Genomic DNA, 23383 nt, shown 5'->3' with positions numbered 1-23383 from the left:
TTGTCTTTTTTCATTAATCATACGCCACGTTGCACCCACATAAATACTCATAGTTCCTGACCTCTTCCTCTGCTGCGCTTTTCCACTGACATTGCACACGGATTTTCCAAGTCTCTGAGCACACACCCACACCCAGATAAGGGAGAAGGACGAAAAGGAAACGGAAGGAAGGAACAGAAAGACAAATAATTCCACACTAGCCCCCCGACACACACACACTTTGGCGTATTTGGCGAAACAATTTGCATAGAAAATATTTTAAATGCCAATTAAAATTATTAGAAAAGTTCTCGTTCCTGTTTGCATATTTATTTCAAGTAAATATATATATATATGATTTTTTTGGTTTTATTTTCAAATAAGAATGTATTTCGTAGAAAATAAAAATTAAACCACAAACAAAATTAGTTTGTTTGCTTTTCTAAACGAAAATAATTGTAGCTAGCTAATAGGATATATTTTATATTTGTCAAAAACAAATATTGGAATTATAATTAGCCAAAGAAAACACCAATTTATTGCGCACTTTGTTCCGACTTAGTTAGAGGCTTTAAAATTTGATTAAAAATGTAGGCATTAATTTTTATTGGCTGGAATATATTTTATGCTCACTCGAATTAAAATATCCAATTTCTGTTGCAAACATGATTTTGCAATTTGAATTTTACGTAAAAATTGGCCTCAATCAAATTAGGTGCTCTCCGGCAAAAAGTCGGCTCTTTAAACATTTAAAATTTGCGTAATTGACTAGAAATTGGTATTAGTCATGGACATACGTGGCCTGGCAAGGACCTGCCTCCCCACCTGCTCCCGTTCTGGTACACAATTTGCCAAATTGCATGGAATACGTTTCAACGCTGATACTACTAACAAAAATAAAATAAAGCAAAAGCAAAAAATGGCAGAGAAACACGACGGTTTCGCCTAAAAATTGCTATCTAAATTGCAAATTTTGCGGCCGGCGTAATTGAAAAACATAAACCGCGTGGCTACCACCCGCTCCAGTTTCCTCCTAGCTGTTCCGGTGCTGGAATATCACCCTGGATCGTAGCTTCAGCCCCTGATTCGAAGCCCGACTACCGTTTCGCCATTTTTAGTTATGCAGCATGGGCAGCAAATTAAATGAAAATCGAGCTAAAAATAGCAGAGAGAATGTGTCGCAGCCACAAAGTAGATATCCTTGCCGGAGACACTCGGAAAAAAGACACAGCTCATCTATACCCGATTAGCATATTATTAAAAACCGATTAAAACAAATTTTTATAAGGTTTCGATTGAATAAAGCATCTTTTTTAAAAGTTTTTTATAATTTATTGAATTTATGATGATTTTTTCCCCCCAACTACACTTGGCAGTTTTCTCATCCGCTTTCCCCCTTGGACCCGCCATCTTTCGGCGCTACAATTACAAAAGCGTTGGGGCAAAATGCCTCAATTTACGGCAAAATGGCCGTCATCGATTTCCGCTTTCGTGTTATTCGATATATTTCCCACCACGAAGGGTTTGGGGATGGATGGCTGGTGGCTGGGATGTGCGTGCCTTGGATGAAATGATTTCGCCATTTGGTTTACTCTTTCACTCCGTTCCTCGTTCCCGCTGGCTTTTCATTTTTATGTATTTGACATTTTATGTTATGCGTTCAAAATGTCATCAAAATATGCATAAATTTTCGTGTATTGGCCTCTCAATGGGTGTGTGTTACTTACCAACGCACTATGGGGAATTTGGCCGATTTCATGGTATTAATTAATAACTTTTAAACTAAGTAAGATTTTTCGAAACGGTTTTTTTATTATTGTCATAGACACCGATAGGAATGTTTTTAGAAAAATGGGCGTGGCTCCGCCCCTTCCCTGACGAAATATTATTTATTAACTTTTAAACTAAACAAGATTTTTCGAAACGCTTTTTTGTATTAGGCTTATGAAGATCGTTGGAAATATTTTTTGGTAAAATGGGCGTGGTTCCGCCCTCCCATTTGGATAAATTAATCAATAACTTTTTAAACAAATACGATTTTTCAAAACGTTTTTTTTAATATTCGCCCTCCCAGGACTAGAAACAATTTTTTTTATTTCATATAAAAAAATTGATAAAGTGAAAACCAAATAATACACTAATAAGTTTATAAAATATTTTCATTCTCAAGGTCTTCGTCAGACATAAAATAAAAATCGTCAATTTCATCTCCAATTTTCTCATTTTGATCCTGGCCTTCAAAATTGCACAATAAAAGGCTTAAAACTTTTGAAGGAAGTTCCATACTTTTACACTTCCGAATTCGCTTCATAGAGTTTGTTAAAGAAATAACAGGATCAGAAGTATCTAAGGCTCTGTTGAAAACATCCATGAAATTATTAACACGACTATGCTTCCGTGCGTGATGCAGTCTATCTGCTTTATAAATTTTGCGTGCTTCCGACGCTTCTTCTCCGAAACAGCCAACGGGAAGTATTGTATTTTCCATAAAACAGTTGCCGTCATTGGCAACCATGGATAACAATCCACAATTTGTTCCTTAGTTTTAAAACGAAATTGTTCAAGTTTCTCCAAAAAAATCAGCAGTTGACAAGACAAGCAAATTAATATAACTCTTAAATTCCGAATTTGCAGCCAATTTGCAAACTTCTTCTCAAAATATTTTCTATTTTTTTTTTCACTATTTATTTTCTTGCATATCTTCCATTTACCATTTATATTTAAGTTTCTACTTATTTTGCTCGAAATAAAATCAAGAATTGATCTTTCTTGGTTTGAGTTATCCGTCTCCTTACGCCATACTTCAAAAAGCTCCGCGTTCGAAAACTCGAAGACACCTGACAAAAAACGAAATTACGCAGATTGTGCGCATTTTTGCACATTGAGACAAATTGCCTTTTATTCATAATTAATGGCTCTACGACATATATTAAACTTACACTGTTGCAACGATATGTTTTTTTTGTAAGTCTACGTAAAGTTAATTTTTTTTTTTCAAAAAATTACCTTTTAGACCTGTTTTAAAATTGGCTAAATATTATTAAGACAGGCACATAGCAAAATATTAGTACACACAACATATAATACAAGCCAGTATGATTGTTTTCCATCATAAATTGAATTAATAACTTGTTTAACTTTTAAGTATCGCACTTTCAAAGTAGCTAACCAAAAACTGCCTCTTCTCAAACACGTGCCTTTGGGCTGCAACAGCTGACTTTAACAGTGCAAAGCTTTAAAAAGGCACTGTTTATTAATATTTTTGGAATAGAGTCATATGGAGCCATATGTTTTTAATATGTTTACATAAAAAAAACCCAAATATTTAAACTTTTATAAAATGACTAAATACCATGAAATCGGGCAAATTCCCCATAGTGCAACGGCTCAATATTTGCGAGCATTAAACTGTGGACATGTGTGTTCGTATTAGCATTATGTGTCAGGCCCAAATGTACAACTGCCTACAATGACATATTTGGCGGAAATGCCATATTTAAATATTATTAAATAAAATTATCTACTCTTTTAAAGGCTTGGGCTTCTTAAACCCATTAAAAGACTTTTAAGTTAATGTAGTAGTTTTGGTTTTGTGCTTTTCACATTATAGTTTAACTTCCTAACATGCAAGAAATCCTTTAAAGTTAGCAAATATCCTTTACTTATATTGTTAAAAATAGTACCTCAACTTCAAGTCTATTTTAAAGCGATTTCAAGACATTCTTCAAATACGAAATCGAACCCCCCGATGGTTTGCCACTGCAACCATTATCCTAATTACACAAACACACCCACACTTGAGCCACGGCGTCCTTATTCCCTATTCCTTGCTCTCGCATCGAGGAAGTCATAGAGAACTTTCAGTTGACTGAAAAATATGACGACAAGTTGACGCAACTCGGCGAACTGTCAGCCAAGTTGAGGCATTTTTCCAGCTGAGGGATTTCGTTTCGTCCGATGCCAGAATGCTGCTCGCCTTCTCGTATTTCTTTAGCTGTCAGTTGGCGAATACATCGCTTCCGCCGCTTAAATGCACTTGAAGAAAGCTATGACTGCTTTAAAATGACTACAGCAGCTTCAGATTTTTGTCCCCGGAATTTTCTCTCAGTGCTCTACTCACATATCTAAAGAGACAGGGACCGAGTGCGCTGAAGGGAACGAGATGCCGAGACCCAGTCTGAGGCACGTCACGTATGTTTTTGTGCCCAAGCATTCGCATAAACATTCCTGGTCGGGGATCTCGGGCTGCTCCTTTTCACTGGCTCCTCCTTATTTGCTTGCTGGCTCGTTCCGCATCCAGGACATTGGCATTGACAGGCTCGCGTCGCCTTGCGTTAAATGTCAGCCCTGCTTTTCGCTGGGGTCACAGCAATTGACCTTCCATTCATCACTATTCGTTTGTTTTATTTTTCCTTTTTTTTCCACCGCCACCGCCACCGACAAGATTGTTTGCCGAAGCACTCTAGGGCGACTTTCCCGCGGGGTCCTGTCCAATGCTGCCCATTAATGTTTACCGCATTTCCTTATCGATTTAAGGAGGAAGAAGACGCGGTTTTGGGTTACAAGAATAGCTCGCCGAGTCAAGGCGAGAGGTGGGCGCTTTAAGACCCGATGATCTGTAATTATCCTTTCAAATGAGGCTGAATGCGAAAGGTTCAAATAAAAAGAAGTAATTAAAGAATAAAAGTACCGGGAAACATCTAATAACATATTAGTTCAAAGCAATTTGTTTTCCTTATTCCATTCACGGTCAATCAGCTGCTCGTGGTGGACCTCGGACCTCGAAATCCCATAATGATGGGAATTATTCTCTTATTCATAGTCGACATTTGGGCGTTCCACTTCCGCTTCCTTCTTAAGCCTTTGTGTGTGTGTGTGTGTAGGGGAGAAGAAAAATGGAGAAGAAAATGAGCAACCAAATAACTGTAAATAAGCAGTGAAGGAATGTGACAACGTCCTCGGTGAGGTTGATAAGGAATTCTCGCTCGTTTTCTCGTAATTTTTTGATTCGGCAACAAAGGCAACAAATGAGAGACAAAAATGCTTCTGTAATGAAAGACCCGAGCAACATAATAAATAATGACAAGTACAGCATTTCCAACTCCTCCAGTCCTTACGAGGGTCTGGAACAACAAGGAAACATTTTCTCAAGTTTCTCTCATTACTTTCGGGGTTTTCCAATGCACTTCAAGCAGAAGAATGACAATTAGAAAACGCTTTTCGTGGAGTCATCAGTGTGCAGGGAGCAGCTTTTGTTTTTCCCTCAAAATTATTCTTTAAACATGAAAAATGAGCATGGGTAGAATCCTTTTTAAAACAAAGCAGCGAAAGTGAATCCTTAAAGGGATATCTCTACTTTATGGGTCGTGCGATAAAAAGTTCTCTCAGCAACTCAGGAATTAATAAATTAAAAATAATTTAAAAAAAGGTCAGCAGAGTGCCCTTAAACTTAATTTAATTACATTAATTGAATAAAAACAAAATGAAAAAGTGTGTGTTTAATGAAATAGTCAAGTACGCTGTAAAGTTGTCACTTTAATTAAATGCCGAACAGAAAAAAGAACATAAATAAAATCCCAATCTTGACAGGAAGATTAAGGGCGCTATCAGGTGCATACAATGAATGGCCTAGTACATGATTACAATGTATTTATGGCCTCGTTATTCGATTTTACAGCATAATCCCTCAAATATCAATTTGAAATCGTTAACAAAAGGTAAACAGGGAACAAGCCTCTCGACCATCCTGGCCACGGAAAGCACCTCGTTTAGCTTTTTAAATCATTTGTGGGCATCAAAACAAAAAGCATTTTATGAATTATTTAAAAACAAGCCACAAAAAACAACCAAAATAACATAAAAACTAACATAACTGTCGACATAAAAGCTGGAAAATTGTGAAAACACGAAAATGGTTTTAATGACCAAAGGCAAACAAATCATATAGAGGGAAAACAACTATCATAAGCTGGGAAATTTATCCTTGCTATCCACCACACACACGTATGTACATATATCCTGGCCAGGATACTCACATGGACACTCCGAACAAACTTTTGGGGCAACTCTTCATCGTTTCCCCCGATCATACCCCGGGCACTTTAACCGGTTCCGTTTTAATTGTTGCCGCCTTCTTCCGCTTGGAAAATGCTTTCTAAATTAATTAATAGCATTGTCTGTCTTTGGCAATTTGCCACGCCCACACCACCACCCCTCAGCACACAGACACAGACACACACACAAACTATAAATTGAATTTTCTTATGCGTTGGCAAAAATACAAGAAAAGACAAGAGAGTGCGAAGAAAAATTATTTTCTTTTGGGGAAAATGTTTGCAGCCCGTTAACCAAAGTGGAAACGAGATAGGAAACGTAAGGAGGAATCGAAAGAGGCCAAGTCAGCGAAGCCAAGCAACTTTCCAGGCCGAAAATCCTTTTTTAATTAAATTTTCTGTACATTTTGCAGTTTTTAGGTTTGAGCCGGCAAGGAGCCCACCAGTGACAGTCGTCGGTCTCTTCTCTCATGTGTCGCCCCAGACATGTGACGAAAAAGCTCATGTGGTTTTTCCGAGGAGTTCCCAGGGAGTTCTCCTCCAAGACAAAGTTTCCTCCTCTGGTGACATTCTGGCTGCCTCTCCAAGCTCCATGCTCCGAACTCCAAACTCCTTCTCCAACTCGTTCGCTTTTTTGTGTCAAGTTAATCCAATTAGTTGTTTGAGAATGTAGTTTGCACTTTGATTTCCAGCCATCTGTGCCGGCAACTGGCTGGTACACTTCCGTCCAAATTGGATGGCCAGAAGATGGATGAGCATTGATATTGACAATCGAGTTATGGATTTTCGGGAGGGTGCCATTTACGAGCCATTCACACTTTAATTTTTGATTACCAACTCGCCAAGCTCGCATCAATGGGAACAATATTTCAATGACAATGTCGAGTGAGGGGATGTATGTACATATATAGAAATCAGGTTGTTGCTGATTAAGAGTTCATAATAAACAAAAGCTTCATCGGGTATTATTATCTCTGGTCCCCGCCGACTCGCAATGGATCATCTCTCTCTCCGGTACTCTGTTGGCTCAGTATCTCTTCTGGGTTGGGGGCTGTATCATCCATGGTTACAGCTTTTGCTTATCAGTTGTCAACAGCCCTAGATCCATGGAATATACTCTACCTATCTGAATCAAGAGAGTATTACTTTTATAGAAATCTTTAGCAGTACATATTATAATAAAATAATAACCTGATAAACCTGTTTTATAAACATTTTACATGCTTTAATTAAAGAAATTGTTTACTTTTTTTTATACTTAATGTTTAGGGTATTACCCGACCCCGTACCATACCATACCCTACTCAATAGCTTTAGTCTTATCTGCAGCAGATGCTGTACGGGTTGGGTTACGTCCCGTTCGCCCACAGAATTTATACGAGCATGACGTGCATTTTTATGACATGGCACGCTCAAAGCTTTTTTAAAATGTTATTTAAAAATTAACCAGCAACAAAAAATAAAAAGCAAAACCCAGGCACCGAAGAGATCCGCTTGTAATATAATGTAGCTGTCCGCAGCATTCTGAACGAGCTCGTTTTTGTCCAGTCCTCCGGCGGTTTGGATTTTTTTTCTGTGGGTTCCAGTATCGTTTGCGGAGTCGTGGTAGCTGCGTGACACTTTTGCGTCCGGAATACGGCGAGGTGGTCTCCGGGATCCGGAAGCAAAATTAATTATAAAAATATTTGTGGCTCATAATTTCATCATTTTTTTTCTACTCTCATCCAGGCACCGAAAACGGCGGCAACTACATCCCAGAGTGCAGCATCAGCAGTGGCGACATCGGCCATATCCACAGCTGGCACGCCCCCTGGAACGGCTAGTGCCACGGTAGCGACAGCGGCAGCCACTTCCGCTCCCGCGGCGTCGGAAATTGAACAACTGCAACAGGCACTAATCGAAAAGCAAACGCAGCTATACGCCCTGGAAACCGCCTGTCTGCGGGAAACAGAGCGCCAGGTGGAGCTCGAGGACAGCGTGATAGCGTGGCAGGACAAGTACGACCGCCTCTACGAGTCCCACAAGCGTGTCCAGAAGGTCAACCAGAGTCTGGAGGACAAAATGCTCAAGCTGGTGGACCGGAACGCCGGGGAGCGGGCCCAGCTGACCAGCGATGTGGCCACTTTGAGTGTCCGTCTGGCCCAGGCCAACTTCAATATAGCCAAGTTGCAGAGGGAAATCGTGAGTAAACAATCATATATTAAGTGGGATTATAATGAGGTACTATATGGTTAGGGTTTAAACTAAAATAAGAAAAGGATAAGCCATTATTCTAGTAGTCTTTAAAATAAACTTTTGAAAAACTATATAGTATTTAGTATATAGTATAAGACCTAGTTTCTTTCAGAAAATTCACTTAGCCACTTGGGGCTAAGCCGCCAACTTTATTCCGCTCATTCTTTGACAATTTCCGAAGCCCCGACGTGAAAGCGCGGCAACCCAAACAGCTTAAAGTGGATATCCGATTTGGCCAGTCCAAGCCCCAATATAACAGCTGCCACAGTCGGTTAAAGTCGCAGGCTATAGCTCCTCGCCCCGAACCTCCAGATTTCGGTGCAGCCAACTAATTGGCCGCCAAGTTTTGAGAGGAAACACAAACACACTTAAGTCTGGAGAGGTGTGGGGGTAGTTTCTGCCTTTTTTTTTTTTTCGGTGGGGTAGGTAGACCACTGGAACTATAAGCTCCCGGTGGGTGGAGCTGGGTGGGGTTAAAGTCTAAACAAATGAAAGGCGGAAAAGCGTTAAAAACTCAGAGTTGCACTTCTATACTTACGACAACTTTACGAGTAGTCCCTTCTATTTTTGTGGAGGGTGGAGGGGTGAAATACTAGAAAACTTTTCCAATTCAGTTTGTTTCTGCCATGCTGCGAAAATACGAATATCTGCTCACAAAAAAGTTTTCAATTAACGCAAAACAGCAGAAATGCACTTGGAGCGATTGGGTGAAAGCTGAGAGGGAGAAAGTCGAGAAATGTAGAGAAAGCTATATCGAGGGGGTGGGGCAGTGGGCGTCCGGCGTCGGGGAAACCTTTTAAAGAAGGTGTCCTGCGGGTGTCCTAGGTGTTTGCGCAAAGCGATAGCCCATGTTGCAAGCAATTAGTGGACATTGGGCAGGTGGAAAGCTACACTCAGGGAAAATAAAGTAAAAAGAAAGTAACACAATACCCGGTACTTGTGAAATTATAACAAATTGTATGTTTTACGAGCGTTTTCATCAAAAATTGTTAAAACCATAAGACTCTTTTGTTCTTTTCGGGCAAAAGCCATAACCCCTAGCACTTGAAGTGCTTTTTTGTTTAAAGTGCACTGGCGGGTTGGAGGAAATTGGGAAGGTGGCGCTGCTGCAACTGCTTTATTAACTTGTTTTTGCCTTTTTGTTGCCTCCGCGGGGCGGGCGGGCTGGCTTTTCTTCTGCTTTTAACCGTCTCCGTTGTGTCGAGTGTTTGCGCAAATTAATACTTAAAAAGCATTTCCACCTCTTCAAAAGTTGCGCAGTTTCTGTTGCGTTCCGCTTGACTTTGCTTTGTTTTCGTCCTGCTGCTTATGTCCTTATTTTGTTTCAAGGAGGCGCCTGCGAGTATGCAATACTTTTTTTTAAGCCGGCTTCCGATGCGCTCGGAGGATGAAATGATGGTCTAGAGAGGTTCTGTCATGACGAGTGCAGAAAACACTCAACAAGGCTTAATAGTTCTTGTTTAATTTTTACTTTTTCAATAATACTCCTCTCGCTTGGTAGGGTATTTCTCGCCACCATTAATCTAAGCTTATTTTTCGCCGTTTGTTTGCCAGTCAGTCTGTGAATTTTTGAAGAGAATGAATCAGACAGCAGGAATAGAGTGTGTTGGGTTGGGAAAAAAGTGCGAGAGCTCGAGGGAGGTAGTGGAACAACAATGTCAATAACCTTTTTGTCAGTTTTCGTTCACTACATCCGTCACCCTGCCGCCTGCCGCCAGCTGCCGTCTGCCTTTCCACGTCGTGCCAGCCCGCCACTTCCACTGACTTTTCTGGCTGATAAAAAATCAGCACTTGGTCATGGACTGTCGCTGCGTCACGTGCCACATTGCGGATCTCCCGATGCCATTTACCTTCGGGCTACCAGCTATTTTTTTTACCAGCTCCCTCTGCCCCTTACCCAACTCCTCTCTCCCTGCTATAGATGCTATCTGTTTTGGCCATGGTTCGTTAATCTGACAGTGGCTTTTTGCATGATAGCTCGGCGTTTCCGTTGCAAAACACTTAGTCGCCTGCTCGTCCGATGCTTCAGATACAGAGCTTCTGCTCTGCTACGGACCCGAAAACTCCCCCTCAGCTACTGGCTCCCCTGCAGCTGGATGTGTCCTGTAATCCTCCCAGGGCCATCATGCCTCATTGTTGCTGGCTGTTATTATTGTTTACCGCTCTTACGGGAAAATGCGGGCGGAAAAGTTGGGCTTACAGAGAAAGAAATGACTGGAAATGGGATAAGTGACAGTCTAATATTGCTTTGGGAATTCAGACAATAAATTAATTGAATATTTAATAGGACTATGTCTTTAATTCTTAAATAGAATAGACATTTAATAACCTATGTATGTAATATGGTTAAAAAAAAACTTCAAAAGTGCATATTATAGTGTTGCCGTTTATGGTTTTATTCCTTTGCGCCCATTCAGGCGTTACAGCTTTTAGCTTTATCCCTCTTTATCCCTGTCCCTTTCGCTCTCGCTAGATTGGTTCGAATATTTAAAATCGCCTGGCAGGCAGTCCCCAACAACAATAAGGACAACAACGTCAACAACATGGTACGCCACGCCCTTCTTTTGTAATTCCCACTTGCATTAAATGCCGAGCAACTGTAAATATGCTCAGGGGCTGTGCCCGTCTCTCTCTTTGAAGCCATCATCGGTCTATGCCCCATCTCGTTCACGCCCCATTTTAGGCTGTCCCTTTTGCACCCGTTGCTCCCACTGGGCCGGGTCCGTTGCAACTGGAGCAGATAAAATGCAGCAGGAGTTCACGTGAAATGATTCCCAATTCCCGCCCGGGGTCCTCCTCGCCGCATCGGTCCCCTATCCGCTATCCTGGATCTCCTTTTACGCCTCTAGTATCTCCGTGCTCCTGTATATTCCCATATTCCTTATCCCTCTTCAATTTTCGCCCCAACCCTTCTGGGTTCTTGTTTTCCCCGTTTGATAATGACGCGTTTGTGGTTTGCCTTCTGGTCTGGCAGTTCTCTACCGGCTCTTCGGCTCTGTTGCGGTTCTGGACCTCTGGCGAACGTGTGTGTAATTAATGTGTTGTACCTAAATCACTGAGAGAAAATAATTACTTGTAATAGGCGTCGGTAACACTTACCTACAAGTCTTACCTACATTAAAGTCTTCAGTATAACATCACTTTTCTCGCAGTGCCTCAACGCACTTCAATCCCTTCCGGACACCAGTTCATTCCCCCTGTTGCATGCTCCATTTTGTTGTCGAACCGACCGGTGCAACATGGCGTATAAGTGATGCTATTGTAGGCCTTGTTTATCAGCTGATAAGCAAGAACCAAGAAAGTACTGGCTCCTCGCCTTCTTCTGTCTCGCTCGGGTTTTTGTGTGAGTGGGCTTAATTCCTTAAAAGTTATTTACATATTTGCCTAATGTGGCATCCCCACTAAGCACTCAGCCAGGAGGTGGGTGGCATCCAGTCGGCTTAGGTGGGCTTGGGGACTGTGGATGCGGCACTTTGTGTGGTTGGGTGTGTTGAGTTCGGTTCGCCAGTTTGGAGTTTGGTTAGTGGGGTTTGGTCGTCGGCCACTGATGAAATTGCTTTTTGGCCCCGAGAACACAATCTGTCTGTGATTTAACCGACAATAAGCAGAATCAAATAATAGAAATTCCGGGATGATTAAATTATCAAATGCTTTAAGTGGGTCTGGGAGAGTCTAGTAATGAGGGGCGTGGACAACAAGTCTGGATGTTTAATGAAATTTTTGTTTTTAGGGGTAAGAGAAGTAAAGAAAGTGCAGAAATTCAGATTAACCGAATACTTTGTGAAATATTGGGAATGATTTTAAATGGAAAATATTTCTAATAAACCTTCTGTTTATATTTTTTTTCACCTCTCAAATACCAAACATTTTAAAAACATTGGCACAACCTTTCAACGTGCAGTGTTTATTTTATAAAATGTTCAGTTTTAATTTCACAAAGACCTGTGCAATTTTACGCTTCTACTCGATACCGGGACTCAGAAAATATGCGAAAATCCGGCTTTCAATCAACGGCATTGCCATGCTATAAATCCCCCGTGCATATCCCCTATAATGCCCATAACTATACCGTTATCTGGGCCGGCGAATGCAAAGTAAACAAGTACAAGCCCTGTACCGAATTCGAATTCCTTTAATTTGCGTCCTGCTGCCCACAAAACATTTTTCCAGTTCGTTTTGCGTGTTGCCAACAGTTCTGTTGGGTTCTGTTTTTATTTTTTCTGATTCTGATTTTCCGACTGTTTCTTTTTTTAATTTCCCTGCACGAAAAACAATGGCAATGGTCCTGGGTGCATGTGAAATGAACCAAGAGAACGCCGGGCAGCAGTAACACGACCGGAAAATATGCGGCCAAAATGCACGTAGAACGCAGGAGAATAAACCGTAAAACACACGAAACCCACCGGTTGAAAGTTGGAATAGTCGAAGGAGCGCCGCGGCACAAAAAATTGTTTCATATTACGGCAATAACAGTGCGGAAAATCAGAGTCCAGATAGGATTCCGTTTTACCATTTCTACCATCCTTGGCCCTCTGGGTCTAAACTGGCAGCGACGGCAAAATAAAAACGGTAAGCGGTCGCCAGAAATTACCAAAAAAAAAGCACAGGTGCAAAAAAAAGGAGGATGCCATAGACACACACTAAATAGCCGAGGTAACTGGGCAGGATGGGCGAAGCTATTCGGGCTATAAATGTCTACTCGGGCGAAGGAAACACAGAAACGGATCCGGCCATGGATACCCGAAAACCGAAAAGCCCAAAACGATGTGTGAGTGTTTGCCAAAACATAAAAATTGATGGATACTCTCTCAGATGGATGGATTTGATAAACGAACAGAAACACTTGCCCAACTGGACACCATAAAGGATGCATAGATCAACAGGAAAACTAATAGTTTCACAGCCAGACGGTTAAAGCGAAAATTTAATTAAAATTATAAGTGTTTCCCCGAAAACATATACCTGAAAATATTAATTGCTTACCGGCTTAACTTTCCCCTTGGGCAAACACGAGGGCTCTGGCTTAAATTTCCACCACAGTTTATGTTTGTAATTGCCGAAATATTAGATTCATTCTGTAAATATATCCCAGGAAAAGCTCTCAAATCTCTTTGGACTACATACCAACCACCCCCCGTCGTTTTCTATGGCCGTTTAAGTGGCAGACTGTTGCTTTGGGCCCAAATGGCGGCATTATATTCCGGGCCTCTGTAACAGATCGATATTTTAAGCATTTTAATGTCTGCGACAAACGCAAAATGTTGGCGCCAAGTTCTGTTTTTTTTTCTGGGTTACAGAGCGCAGGGGCCAGGGTTGAGGGTCCGTGTCCATGTCCGTGTCCCATGATTGCGGCGCCGTCTATATATGTAAGCTTATATATAGAGAGAAATTAAAATAGGGTTATATTTTAACAAAAGTAAATGAATTAAAGATGGATTAAGAGCCTTTATGTCCTTCCAGAAACATAAGATAAACTCTAGACTAGAATACCTTTAAGATTAGCAATAATTTCTCACAGTGCATCCCTAATTGAGCTTCAACCCTAACACCGACTACATGTGCACCTCATATTTTTTATGCAATTAGCCCTAATTCGCTGAATCAATCATGATAGCGGCCTTACTCTACTCTACTCAACTTTGGCCTCTCGCTTATTTTTAGTGCCCGGAATTCTCATTTTAGCCCCGAAGCCCCCAGAGGTTCTATATTTGGTCGATTCGTCCCACCACCGTCACCACGTGTGTGTACTACGCCGGGCATTAGTTTTAAGAGCAATTTGAGCTGAAGTGGGTTGGTTGATTCTGGCTTTGAGTTAGTGAGCTGGTCGGTCGGGGGATTTGCATGCCAAAAGCAGAAAATGCTCAAGTGGGCCGAAAGATAAATTAATGGGCAGGTGGGGGGAAATGCTCAAGTATACTTTACATAAATGTGGCCAATTTTAGAGCTCAAGTTGTTTGGTGAACCTCAATGGAGAGAATGGGGAAATTAAAGCCGACGTAGTACCTTAGTCGATGATATAGGGCAATCAGACTGACTATCGAAAAGGGATTGTGGCTTGGAATTGAAATTCTGAAAACTAATTGGAAACAGTTTAATCGAAGCACCCTTCTGGAATTACATTCCCAAATAAAACTTTCAAGTCTGCAATTATTCTGGATTTCTGGTTACAGTTTTGTTACAACTTTTACGGGAGCCCTTAGACCCATTCTCTTTCTTTTCACTTTGTAAGCCTGTCATAAAAGGACATGTGCATATTTTTTCAAGCTTTATGACAACAAAGCACACAGATTTCACAATGGAAACTTCACACAGCGAGGCGCTTAAATTTTTCGGGATATAAAATCTGTTAAGCAAACAAAATGCCAAAATGAAAAAGGCCAATATCTGTACATATATGCAAAGATATATCACTATATGTGCAGCTATATCCTTTTGAATTACATGCAACTTTCATGCGGATAGCCTGCTACCAAAATCCACCCACAAAGTCCAGCCCACATTCTGCACATGTGTCTGAATGTCTGAGCGGGTTATGACCGGCTCGGGGAGCTATGCAATTTTCATTTTGAAGTTTTCCACTCCGTGCCGTTTTAATGTTAAGGGTGCCAGTTGCAGTTGCCTGCTGCGGACCAGTGTGGCCATGTGCACAAATGAGTTTTTAGTGCAGACCATTAGTTGGCAGCTTTTTAATTTTCTGGAACCCCCGGCCATGGCAGCTATATAGCGATTAAAGCCAAGTGTCAACTTGTGTTTGGCCATGTTTGCACTCGTGGGAGTGAATTTGTCTGGCGCTGATTGCCCTTCAAATTGGTTTGTCAATATTTGTAGTTGTTGTGAGGAGAATGGTTTATTTTTAGCAGATTGTGAGAGGGCAGACCTTGCATTTAATTCTGTAGAGAATTAACAGAGATAAGTACCAGGTATCATACAGCCTTGAAGCAGAACTAATGTTTAACAGATCTCCTGACAGATCCTTGGGCATATTGGAGCTTAAACATTACCAACTGAAGCCCTACTCCATCCAATTGTCAAACTGAGTGCGTACTATTTGCTGGGCTACCACTTTGAATGGGGGTCAGGACCCAAAGGAGGGGTCTTGGATCTGGATGCGAATGCGGATCTATAGCCGTGTCTTTGCACTTGATGTATGCATATTGAATTGCCCTTAGCGGACTCTAAAAGGAAACTTCCTCGGCTGCGGCACGCAAATCAGCAATATATCATTGTGTCTGCCGCCTCTGGTGCTTCTCCTGGTGGCCGGCGCCCTGTCTCTTTCTGGTGTCTCTGCAGCTGTCTCTGTTCTTTGTTTTACGCTAAGCGAAGGCTTAAGTGGCATGCAAAAATTTCCCACGTCACTCCGTCAGCCAGACATTCAGTCAGAAGGAGAGCGAGGAAAAAGCCAAAAGCCAAGTGCTGCATTACGGTGAAGTTTCCTTTGGGTTTTCCTCCCATTTCCCATTTTTTTTTCCACAGAACCTGCCTTTGGTTTTTATCACTTTTGTTGTCTTTTAGTTTCTGATTAGTTTCCCTTTGGCTTCGTGAGGTTATTTATTATCTGGCGCAAAGTGTAGCAATCATTTACATAAATCAATCTTGATGGCCTCAGCCGGATATGGTCTACAGAAAGTCCAACGGGGTTAAAGGTCTAGTTTCTGCAGCAGGATTCAGGCAATTGTTCCAATGTAATTTCTGGTCTGGTATTAGTAAGACTGTATTTTCAGATCTGCTTTCAATAATATAGAGCAGGCGATGGGCAGATCTTGATGCCATCTGTTGTAAGTTTTTATCGACAGAATGGGTATTCTATCTTTTTCCTATGTCTATATATAACATTATATATAGAAATTAACTATCAAATATGTGGCTATTTGTGTATGCAATTTTATTCTCCCAAGCCTAACTTACCAAATCCTTGAATTAAAACACAATTTTTTGTTTTCTTTGCATTTTGATACCAAATCTTCTTAGCCAATTCTTGTTGTCCCACTCAATGTAAGCTTCTTTTGTGCATAGCTTCTGTTTTCTTTTCTTTTCAAGATTGTAAAGATATTATTTGGTTTTATTTCGAAACGCTACTTATCCTTTATGCATTCACGACCATCTAGGGACTGACATTGCGTATACGACGTGTTGCACACCACGTGCGTGCTGTAAAGCATTTCTTCGGATTTCTCGCCACATTTCTGCTTCAGTCATAAAACTTTTGTGCAACTGCACCCAGATAGGGGCAAGAGAAAAAAAATATCCAGCTTAACTTTGTTGTTTAGTGTAAAAGCTTTACAACTCACTGTTGTTGCTGCTGTTGTTTCTGGTTGTTTCGGTTTCTGCTACTTTTACTTTGTGCACATTATCACTCTTGGCCCTCGCTTCTCTTCAACAAGAAACTTTGTTCGATCCACAACAAAATAGAAAACATAACCAGGAACCAAACAAAAAATATATAAAATGGAATAAAACAAGAAAATTGTGAGCGAATAGTTTGCCGGGCACTTTAAGCACTTTGGCAACACATTTGAAACACCTTTGGCTGGTCTTTTAGCAACAACTGGCACCCTATTGCCTGTTTTTCCGCTTTTCCTGCTTTTCCACGCTCCTCCCACCACTCTCCTTTTCAGGCTCGAAGAATTTTTGAGGGTGGCTTGGATTTTTGAGCAGCTTGGAAGTTTTTAACCCCCAAAATGTTGAGTTTGGCCTTTTTTCTGGCATAGAATTTGTGGCCAAGAGTGTGTGTGTGTGTGTGTGGCATTTTTGGCCTTTTTTCAAGTATGCTTGGAGTGGCGGCTGGCTAAATAAATAAAATTGGAATAAATATTAAATAAATAGAGCAAAGAGGCAGCCGCTATGAAAGCCAGTCAACCAAAAAGAGTTATGAATTTTTGCGTTGCCAAGCTCTTCTAAGTCTATCGACGAAATTTAGTTTATTATTTAAATGAAATAAGGAAAAAGTAGTGAAGCCGCAGCTAATGCTCATTTGTCAAACTGTTGCTCGTCCCTCTCAGGTGCTTAACTATTCATTACAGGAAGATCGGGCTTTTCTACCTTTTCATTTGATTTATGGCCAGGCCCGGAGCCGAACCAGCCACCTCGCATTCATCAATTTGGCCAAGTTATTCACACACGCCTCGTGGAATGCCTTTCAGGGACAAACACTCGTCACTAATTGCAACTGCTTAGTGTTGCTTTAGCCGCACATTTTCCATCTCCATTTGTGGGTTTTCCCTCATTTTCCCCAGCCGTGGAGTTTCCTGTATTGTTCGCCCTGCCACGCATTTTCTCGCTTTTTTTTTCTCGTACTTTGGGTCCAACACGCAAATAAATTTTCTTTTCCTGTGCAACTCCCGCTCCTGAAGTGATGAAAAAAATAAAAGCAACCACAACAAATCACAAGGCACAGGGAGAATATTTATAGAAGCTTTTAAAAAGTGAATAGACTGTTATTAATCCCTGTTGGGTTAAAATTTCCCCATCTTCTGTTAGTTAATATTTTTTACTCTATAGTGGGTTATTATTTGAATTTAATTTCTCTTAAATATTTCATTTTTTCCTGTGCAAATCAAAACAATTCTCTTCCTGAAACATGTGCCCATATAAATGTAACAATGCGGATACTTAATCCCTTGCTCTCCTCGGCATTTGTAATTACAGTGATTCCTTTCCTTTTTTATGGCCATCTCTCTCCTCTGGCATATGCCTGTCTCTTTCCCATGGCCCCAACAATTGTTGTAAATCATAATTTGTTGTTGTTGCTGTGATTGTTGTTGGTGATGCCTCCATTCCTGCGAGGTTGCATTGTTTTTGACATTTGGCGCCAACTGGCTGCATGATTCATCGTGATATGTTTTCCCAGGCTTTTCCTTTCCTCCCGCCATTTTCCACTTTCCACATGCCCGTCATGTTATTTTCAACATATCGCACGTTTCGCTTACGCAATGTCGACGGCCTTTGGTTTGGTTTTTCCTTTTCATTTTTAATACAACATGTAGGTTGTTTTTTTTAAACGCATTTTTATGGAAAATCTGTTTTTTATCGATCCATCAATTTAATTTTGATGTGATTGCTTCTTTTGTTTGCCTAGAGGGTAGCGGGGTATGGAAAGTCTATTGCTTTCTTTATATTATTTTTAAAATATTTTTTTAGACTTTATTTTTAGTCCTTGAAAGAAACCTATAGGAATTAAAAGACACTGCCAATCAAAAACTTGGTATAAATTAAGCAATTAGTTTCATGGCCCGAAACTTGGTCATCACCAAGTCGTAGCCATTATTATCCTTTTGCTCTCTCCTTCATCTACCTTAACCGATTTCCTTATGTGTGTGTGTGTGTGTGTGTAGGGAGTCCTGTCGTCCTGGTACTGATGTCCTTGCTGCGGCTGCTGCTTTATAGGCCAGCTGTCAGCTACGCTCGTCTCCGTTCACTTCCTCGCTGCTGTGCCTGTCATGCAAATATATTGTCCTTTTTAATTAAAACACAAGCCTCAAATTAATGAACACACACACACACATGCACTCTTTCCGTATAATTTTCTTGACCTGAAACCGAAAGAAGTTTTTGCCTTACCGACGTTTTTTTTTTTTGGGGTGCCCTGGCCCCTTAATGAAGTCATTGGGTTGATGATGTTAGAATATTTGGATTTTAGATTGAAAGATTTGATGGCCTCTGGGCCTGCTGATTTCATGATGATTTTCCACATTTTTCACTCACAATTTCGCCCTTTCTTGGCATTATTAAAAAATACCTATTAGGGGACCATTTTCCACATATGCGATGTGTTTTTTTTGCATTTCATCTTTCTGGCTGGCAGACACACTTCGACCCATATAAGATGTAGTTCCCTTACCCCATTTCTCGCATGTTTGATGTGTAATTCTGCAGTCGCTCATTAAAAATAATTACATCTTTTGGTAAGAAAAGTGAAAATAAAAAAAAAGGCAAAAAGAGTGAAAAGGAAACACCAGCCCACAAAGAAAATAAAAGAAGGCCAGAAGAAAGGCAGCGAGAAGCTAACAGGTGCGGAAGTTCTGGCTTCCCACTTTCGTTTTTAATCCGAAACCACCTAAAAGTGTATTTAAATTAATGATGGATTTAAAATTGAAATGGGCCATTGTGCTTCCTTAAAGCACCCTCGGTTCAGAGCAATCCATAAACAAACAAGTTTCTGTTAGACTTGGATTTCCTCAATGGCATTGCATTGTTTGGTGTTTTATTGTTTGCCTTCTGCGGCCAGGACTCTGATAAAATGTCTCCACTCACATAAATTCGAATAAATCAGCCAACTCACACACAAGGACACCCCGAGATTAGCTTCATCTTGGAGGGTTGGACTTTCTTTCGGCTCCAAAGCCAAGAAGCTGAAAAACTTTCGCACTTCTGACCACGACTGGATCTCGGGCATTCCGGACTTTTAAATCCGAGCAGCATAAGACATAAAACACAAAACACAAATGCAAACACTAACGCGCACCGAGTTCAAATATAAAGTATATATAGTGTATATATTTATGGCCATTTTCATGATTGACCGACCCGAATGTGTGTGCTCTGTGTTTGGATAAGGATATGCGATGTGGATATAGCGAGGGTGGCGTATCCTACAATAATGTACGACCATGTCCTTCTGTCATTCAGACTGTGCGTGATGAATAAATGATGCGGCCCATACAAGTTTCAATGATTTTGCTTTAGTTTCGCCCTGCCGAAGTATTTCGGGGCGGAAAAGGTACATTAACTTTGTGAATGGGAATGCGAAAAGTTCGATTGGGAAATGCGGGTTTAACCATTGATATATGTCCCTGGGTTTTCGGCAAATAATTGGATGGTGCGGAAGTTAGTCCATAAAAGGACTTACTTGTGGCAGTTTCCGAAAATTTTATGTGTATCATCCTCTTCCTAGAAGAAGAGTAGACCCTAGAAGTAGAAAAGACCCTATAAAATTTTACATCATTTATGCATATTAATTGTTTTAATATTCCCATTAAAATGACAAATCCTTGGGCCGAAATAATAATAAATTATTACAGACTTGGCCAAGTACTCGGGCACTTGAAAACTTTATGGACATTAGAGAGTCTGTACAATGAAACATTGGCAAGTGTAATCCCCACTTAGGAGTAGATAACCCCCTGGTTGCGTCCCTGCCACATTAAGGGTATTCAGGACTTCAGCCTTCATTAGCTCCAACCCTTTTAATGCGCGCCATGTGTTGCATAATATTTCTCCGGGCGAAATAAAAATGTAAATTCAACAAATTTGCCACGCACAAGCGAGCATTAAACCCTTGCCAGGAACTACATAGTGGAGTAACATCGGGAACCATACTGCTCTATAGAGTATCCCCCGCAATCATCAGTGGGCTCTTCGGATGGCTCTTTCGGCCATTTTATTTGCTTTTGGCACTGGCCATTGTTTAGACCAGACCACCGCCCGCCCGCCCACGCCGTCTCTCTGGCCGGGAATTGTGCAAATTTTGTGTATTTAATGCAGTGCCAAAATGTTTGACTTGGCAGCCCCCCAAAACATCCCCCAGACCCCGTCACCGGGAAAGCCACTTGGCAATGTTTACGCTTATGCTAATTTTTGGGTCCATGTTTGTGAGCGAGAGAGTGTATTTATGGGGAAATGTTGACATTTCAGCATTTTCTGGGCAACACATGCAGCACATTCTTTTCCTGATTACTCGGATTTGGATTTGTGGTCGTTGGGCTTGCAAGGATGTGGGTGGAAACAAGCACCTTCAGATTAATCGCATAAATCCGAATGTCAGGATGCAGCCAAGCTCAAACTAATTGGGCAACAGCAGCTAAGAAACACTGAGGAAAATAATAGTTAAATAATATTATTTATTTATAAGTAAATTAATATTTAAGGCAATAGAATAAGTAAGTCTAGGCCTGCTTTAAATGAAACCCAATAGGTTATAGCCATTATAATTAAGGAGATTTTTGTTCAGTGCCTTTCGCTCATCATCCTAGTGCATCCTGGCGTACTAAATGTCCTGACATGAATGACATGCAGATTCACTTAACTCAAATGCCTGTCTCCGTCTATCTGGCATGCCACCCACCAGGCGGCCCTGCCACCCTCTAAGCACCCAGCCCAGACGGCCTCAGCCCCTCTGTGTGGCAACCACCAACAATTTGAACCCTTCTGCGCTGCGCTGGCAAAGCTTTTGAGCAACTAATTAGATTCAGCCGCCCCTGAGCCAAAACCCCTTTCGCAGTAACTTAATTTAGTATGCAATTCTCCGGCTGCAGTTTGCAGTTTCCCTTCCCTACCCGGCCTGTTTTTCTTGTTGTTCTTGTCATTTGTGAAAATTAATTTTCTCATAATTCAGTTGGCATTTGCATTTGTGGTTTTGATTTTGCGGTTGGTCGACCTTAAAGATTGCTGCGAAAAAGTGTATTTGAGGCACAAATGAAATAAAAGCCGGGCTATGCATAGAAATATGTTAATTAGAGTGGGAAATTGCCATGTGTGTGTGGGGAGCAATGGGCGTGGCAGTGGGTAACTGTGCCACATAATTAACCATAATATTTGTGCATATGCATCGCCAGTTATAGACAAACATCCATGCAGGAGTGCTGAGTGGAGCAGGAGTCTCTCCAGTGGCCCAAATGACACAAACAAGGCTGGAGGCTCGTATGTTCCAGGGGGATTCTGGCTCTGTTTATGCGGGTCTAATCAGAGAAGCCTACAAATGGGTTTTTGGCCAAAATACACATTATATATTACCATTAACCACAAAATCTTCAACTAATACCCTTAAATTTAATTAAATTATTTCTCAAATATGTCTTTTTAATAGTTGATTACCTGGAAAACCCAATCCCCACCTATTATTCCATTCATTTGACTAATTGCCCGTCCCGGATGGAGCTCCCCGCTAATGTGCCATTTCCTCGGCCCCGTTTTGATTGTTTTTCCACGGCCATAACGAATTTATTATTCATTACGGAGCTAAACCCCTCGCAGCTATTTGACAATTTCGCATGCTATTCATAAACTGTCGCCCGTTGGCCGTGCTGCCTGTCAGCGCGTTTTATTGGCAAATCAAAAGCCACCGCAAATGGCACACTCGCCCTCTCACACACCTGCCCTGGCTTCCAACCATTTTCCGCTTTTCCGCCAGTTCCCTACACTCTGTTTTCTAGGAGCTCCGGTTTTGGCTTGCGGTCAGCTGTTGGTCAGCAAACAAGCGTGAAATTGCACAAAAGCCGTGACGGCTCTAAACCAAAAAAAACACAGAGACCGGAAAGGACAGTAAAAAAAATATAAAGGGTCTAGGAAGCCACAGCAACAGAGGGACAAAAGGCAATCAGACTTGCGGCCTACAAATGCGCTTCGCTTCTCCTTTGCTGTGGGTCCCATATGAACTCTCGTTTTTCCGCGAATTTCCCTTTTCATTTCAGTTGCAGTGCTGAAAAGTATGCTATGCATTTTTTGTCGCATGCACAACGTGCAAAAATCTGAAAGGGGAATTTAGAAAAGTGTTTTTAATAAAAAGGGGTGATAGGTTTTATTTTTTATAATAAAAGGGAGTTGTGTGGAATTTAATAAATGATTAGAAAAGCTGACTTAACCCCTTTGCAATTAATTCTCCTTTGATGATGTTTGATTTGCCTCCAGAGCCAGCAGCGCTTTAAATCGCGTTTGTTTAGGTTAAATGCTGGGGGTTTTTTTATGGTCTGTTAATTAAATGCATACAATTAGCTACACACGCTAATGATTCAATTATCTTTATTACTTCCCCGACATGCACTGCCCTGCATCCGATGCAATCACGCAATGCTAAATATACACAAAGGCTGAGCATGGGGTTGGACGTGGATGCTTTTAATTAAAACCGATTCGAATCGATGGCCTGTCGTGGCACGTTTTAAATTTAGCGCCAGGTCCTTGGAGTCCTCGGAGGAGTGTTCGATATACTCGGCACTCGGTGTTCAGAGCACTCGGAGCACTTCATTAAAGAGTGTAAAGTTGGAAATTTATTTTGCATTTACCCAGCCATCGAACGTGCTGAGGCCAGTTGGCGAAATGGAATTCCGAGTGCTGCGAGTGGAACTGGCACTGGCACTGGCCTCCCTCCATCGTCATCGTGTTTTTTGAGATGGAAAAAAGGG

At 41.2% G+C, this 23383-nt stretch overlaps 1 protein-coding gene across 3 annotated transcripts in view; it reads left to right on the top strand.

The window, feature by feature from the left end:
* The window catches only part of LOC108126399 (uncharacterized), a 35889-nt gene that overhangs the window by 5177 nt on the left and 7329 nt on the right, over window positions 1-23383 (top strand). For 2 of the 3 annotated variants that reach the window (XM_017242979.3, XM_017242980.3), the window contains exon 2: window positions 7761-8213. In XM_017242979.3, the coding sequence (XP_017098468.2) occupies window positions 7761-8213 (453 nt within the window). Of the gene's footprint in view, window positions 1-7559; window positions 7676-7760; window positions 8214-23383 lie in introns of those variants that run through there. The other variant, XM_017242981.3, reaches the window with a different exon arrangement.

This window comes from Drosophila bipectinata, chromosome 3L (genome assembly GCF_030179905.1).
Source record: "Drosophila bipectinata strain 14024-0381.07 chromosome 3L, DbipHiC1v2, whole genome shotgun sequence".
NCBI classification, from domain to species: domain Eukaryota; kingdom Metazoa; phylum Arthropoda; class Insecta; order Diptera; family Drosophilidae; genus Drosophila; species Drosophila bipectinata.
Note: the sequence above shows the minus strand (reverse complement) of the source record. Positions and strands in the feature narration are given on the sequence as shown.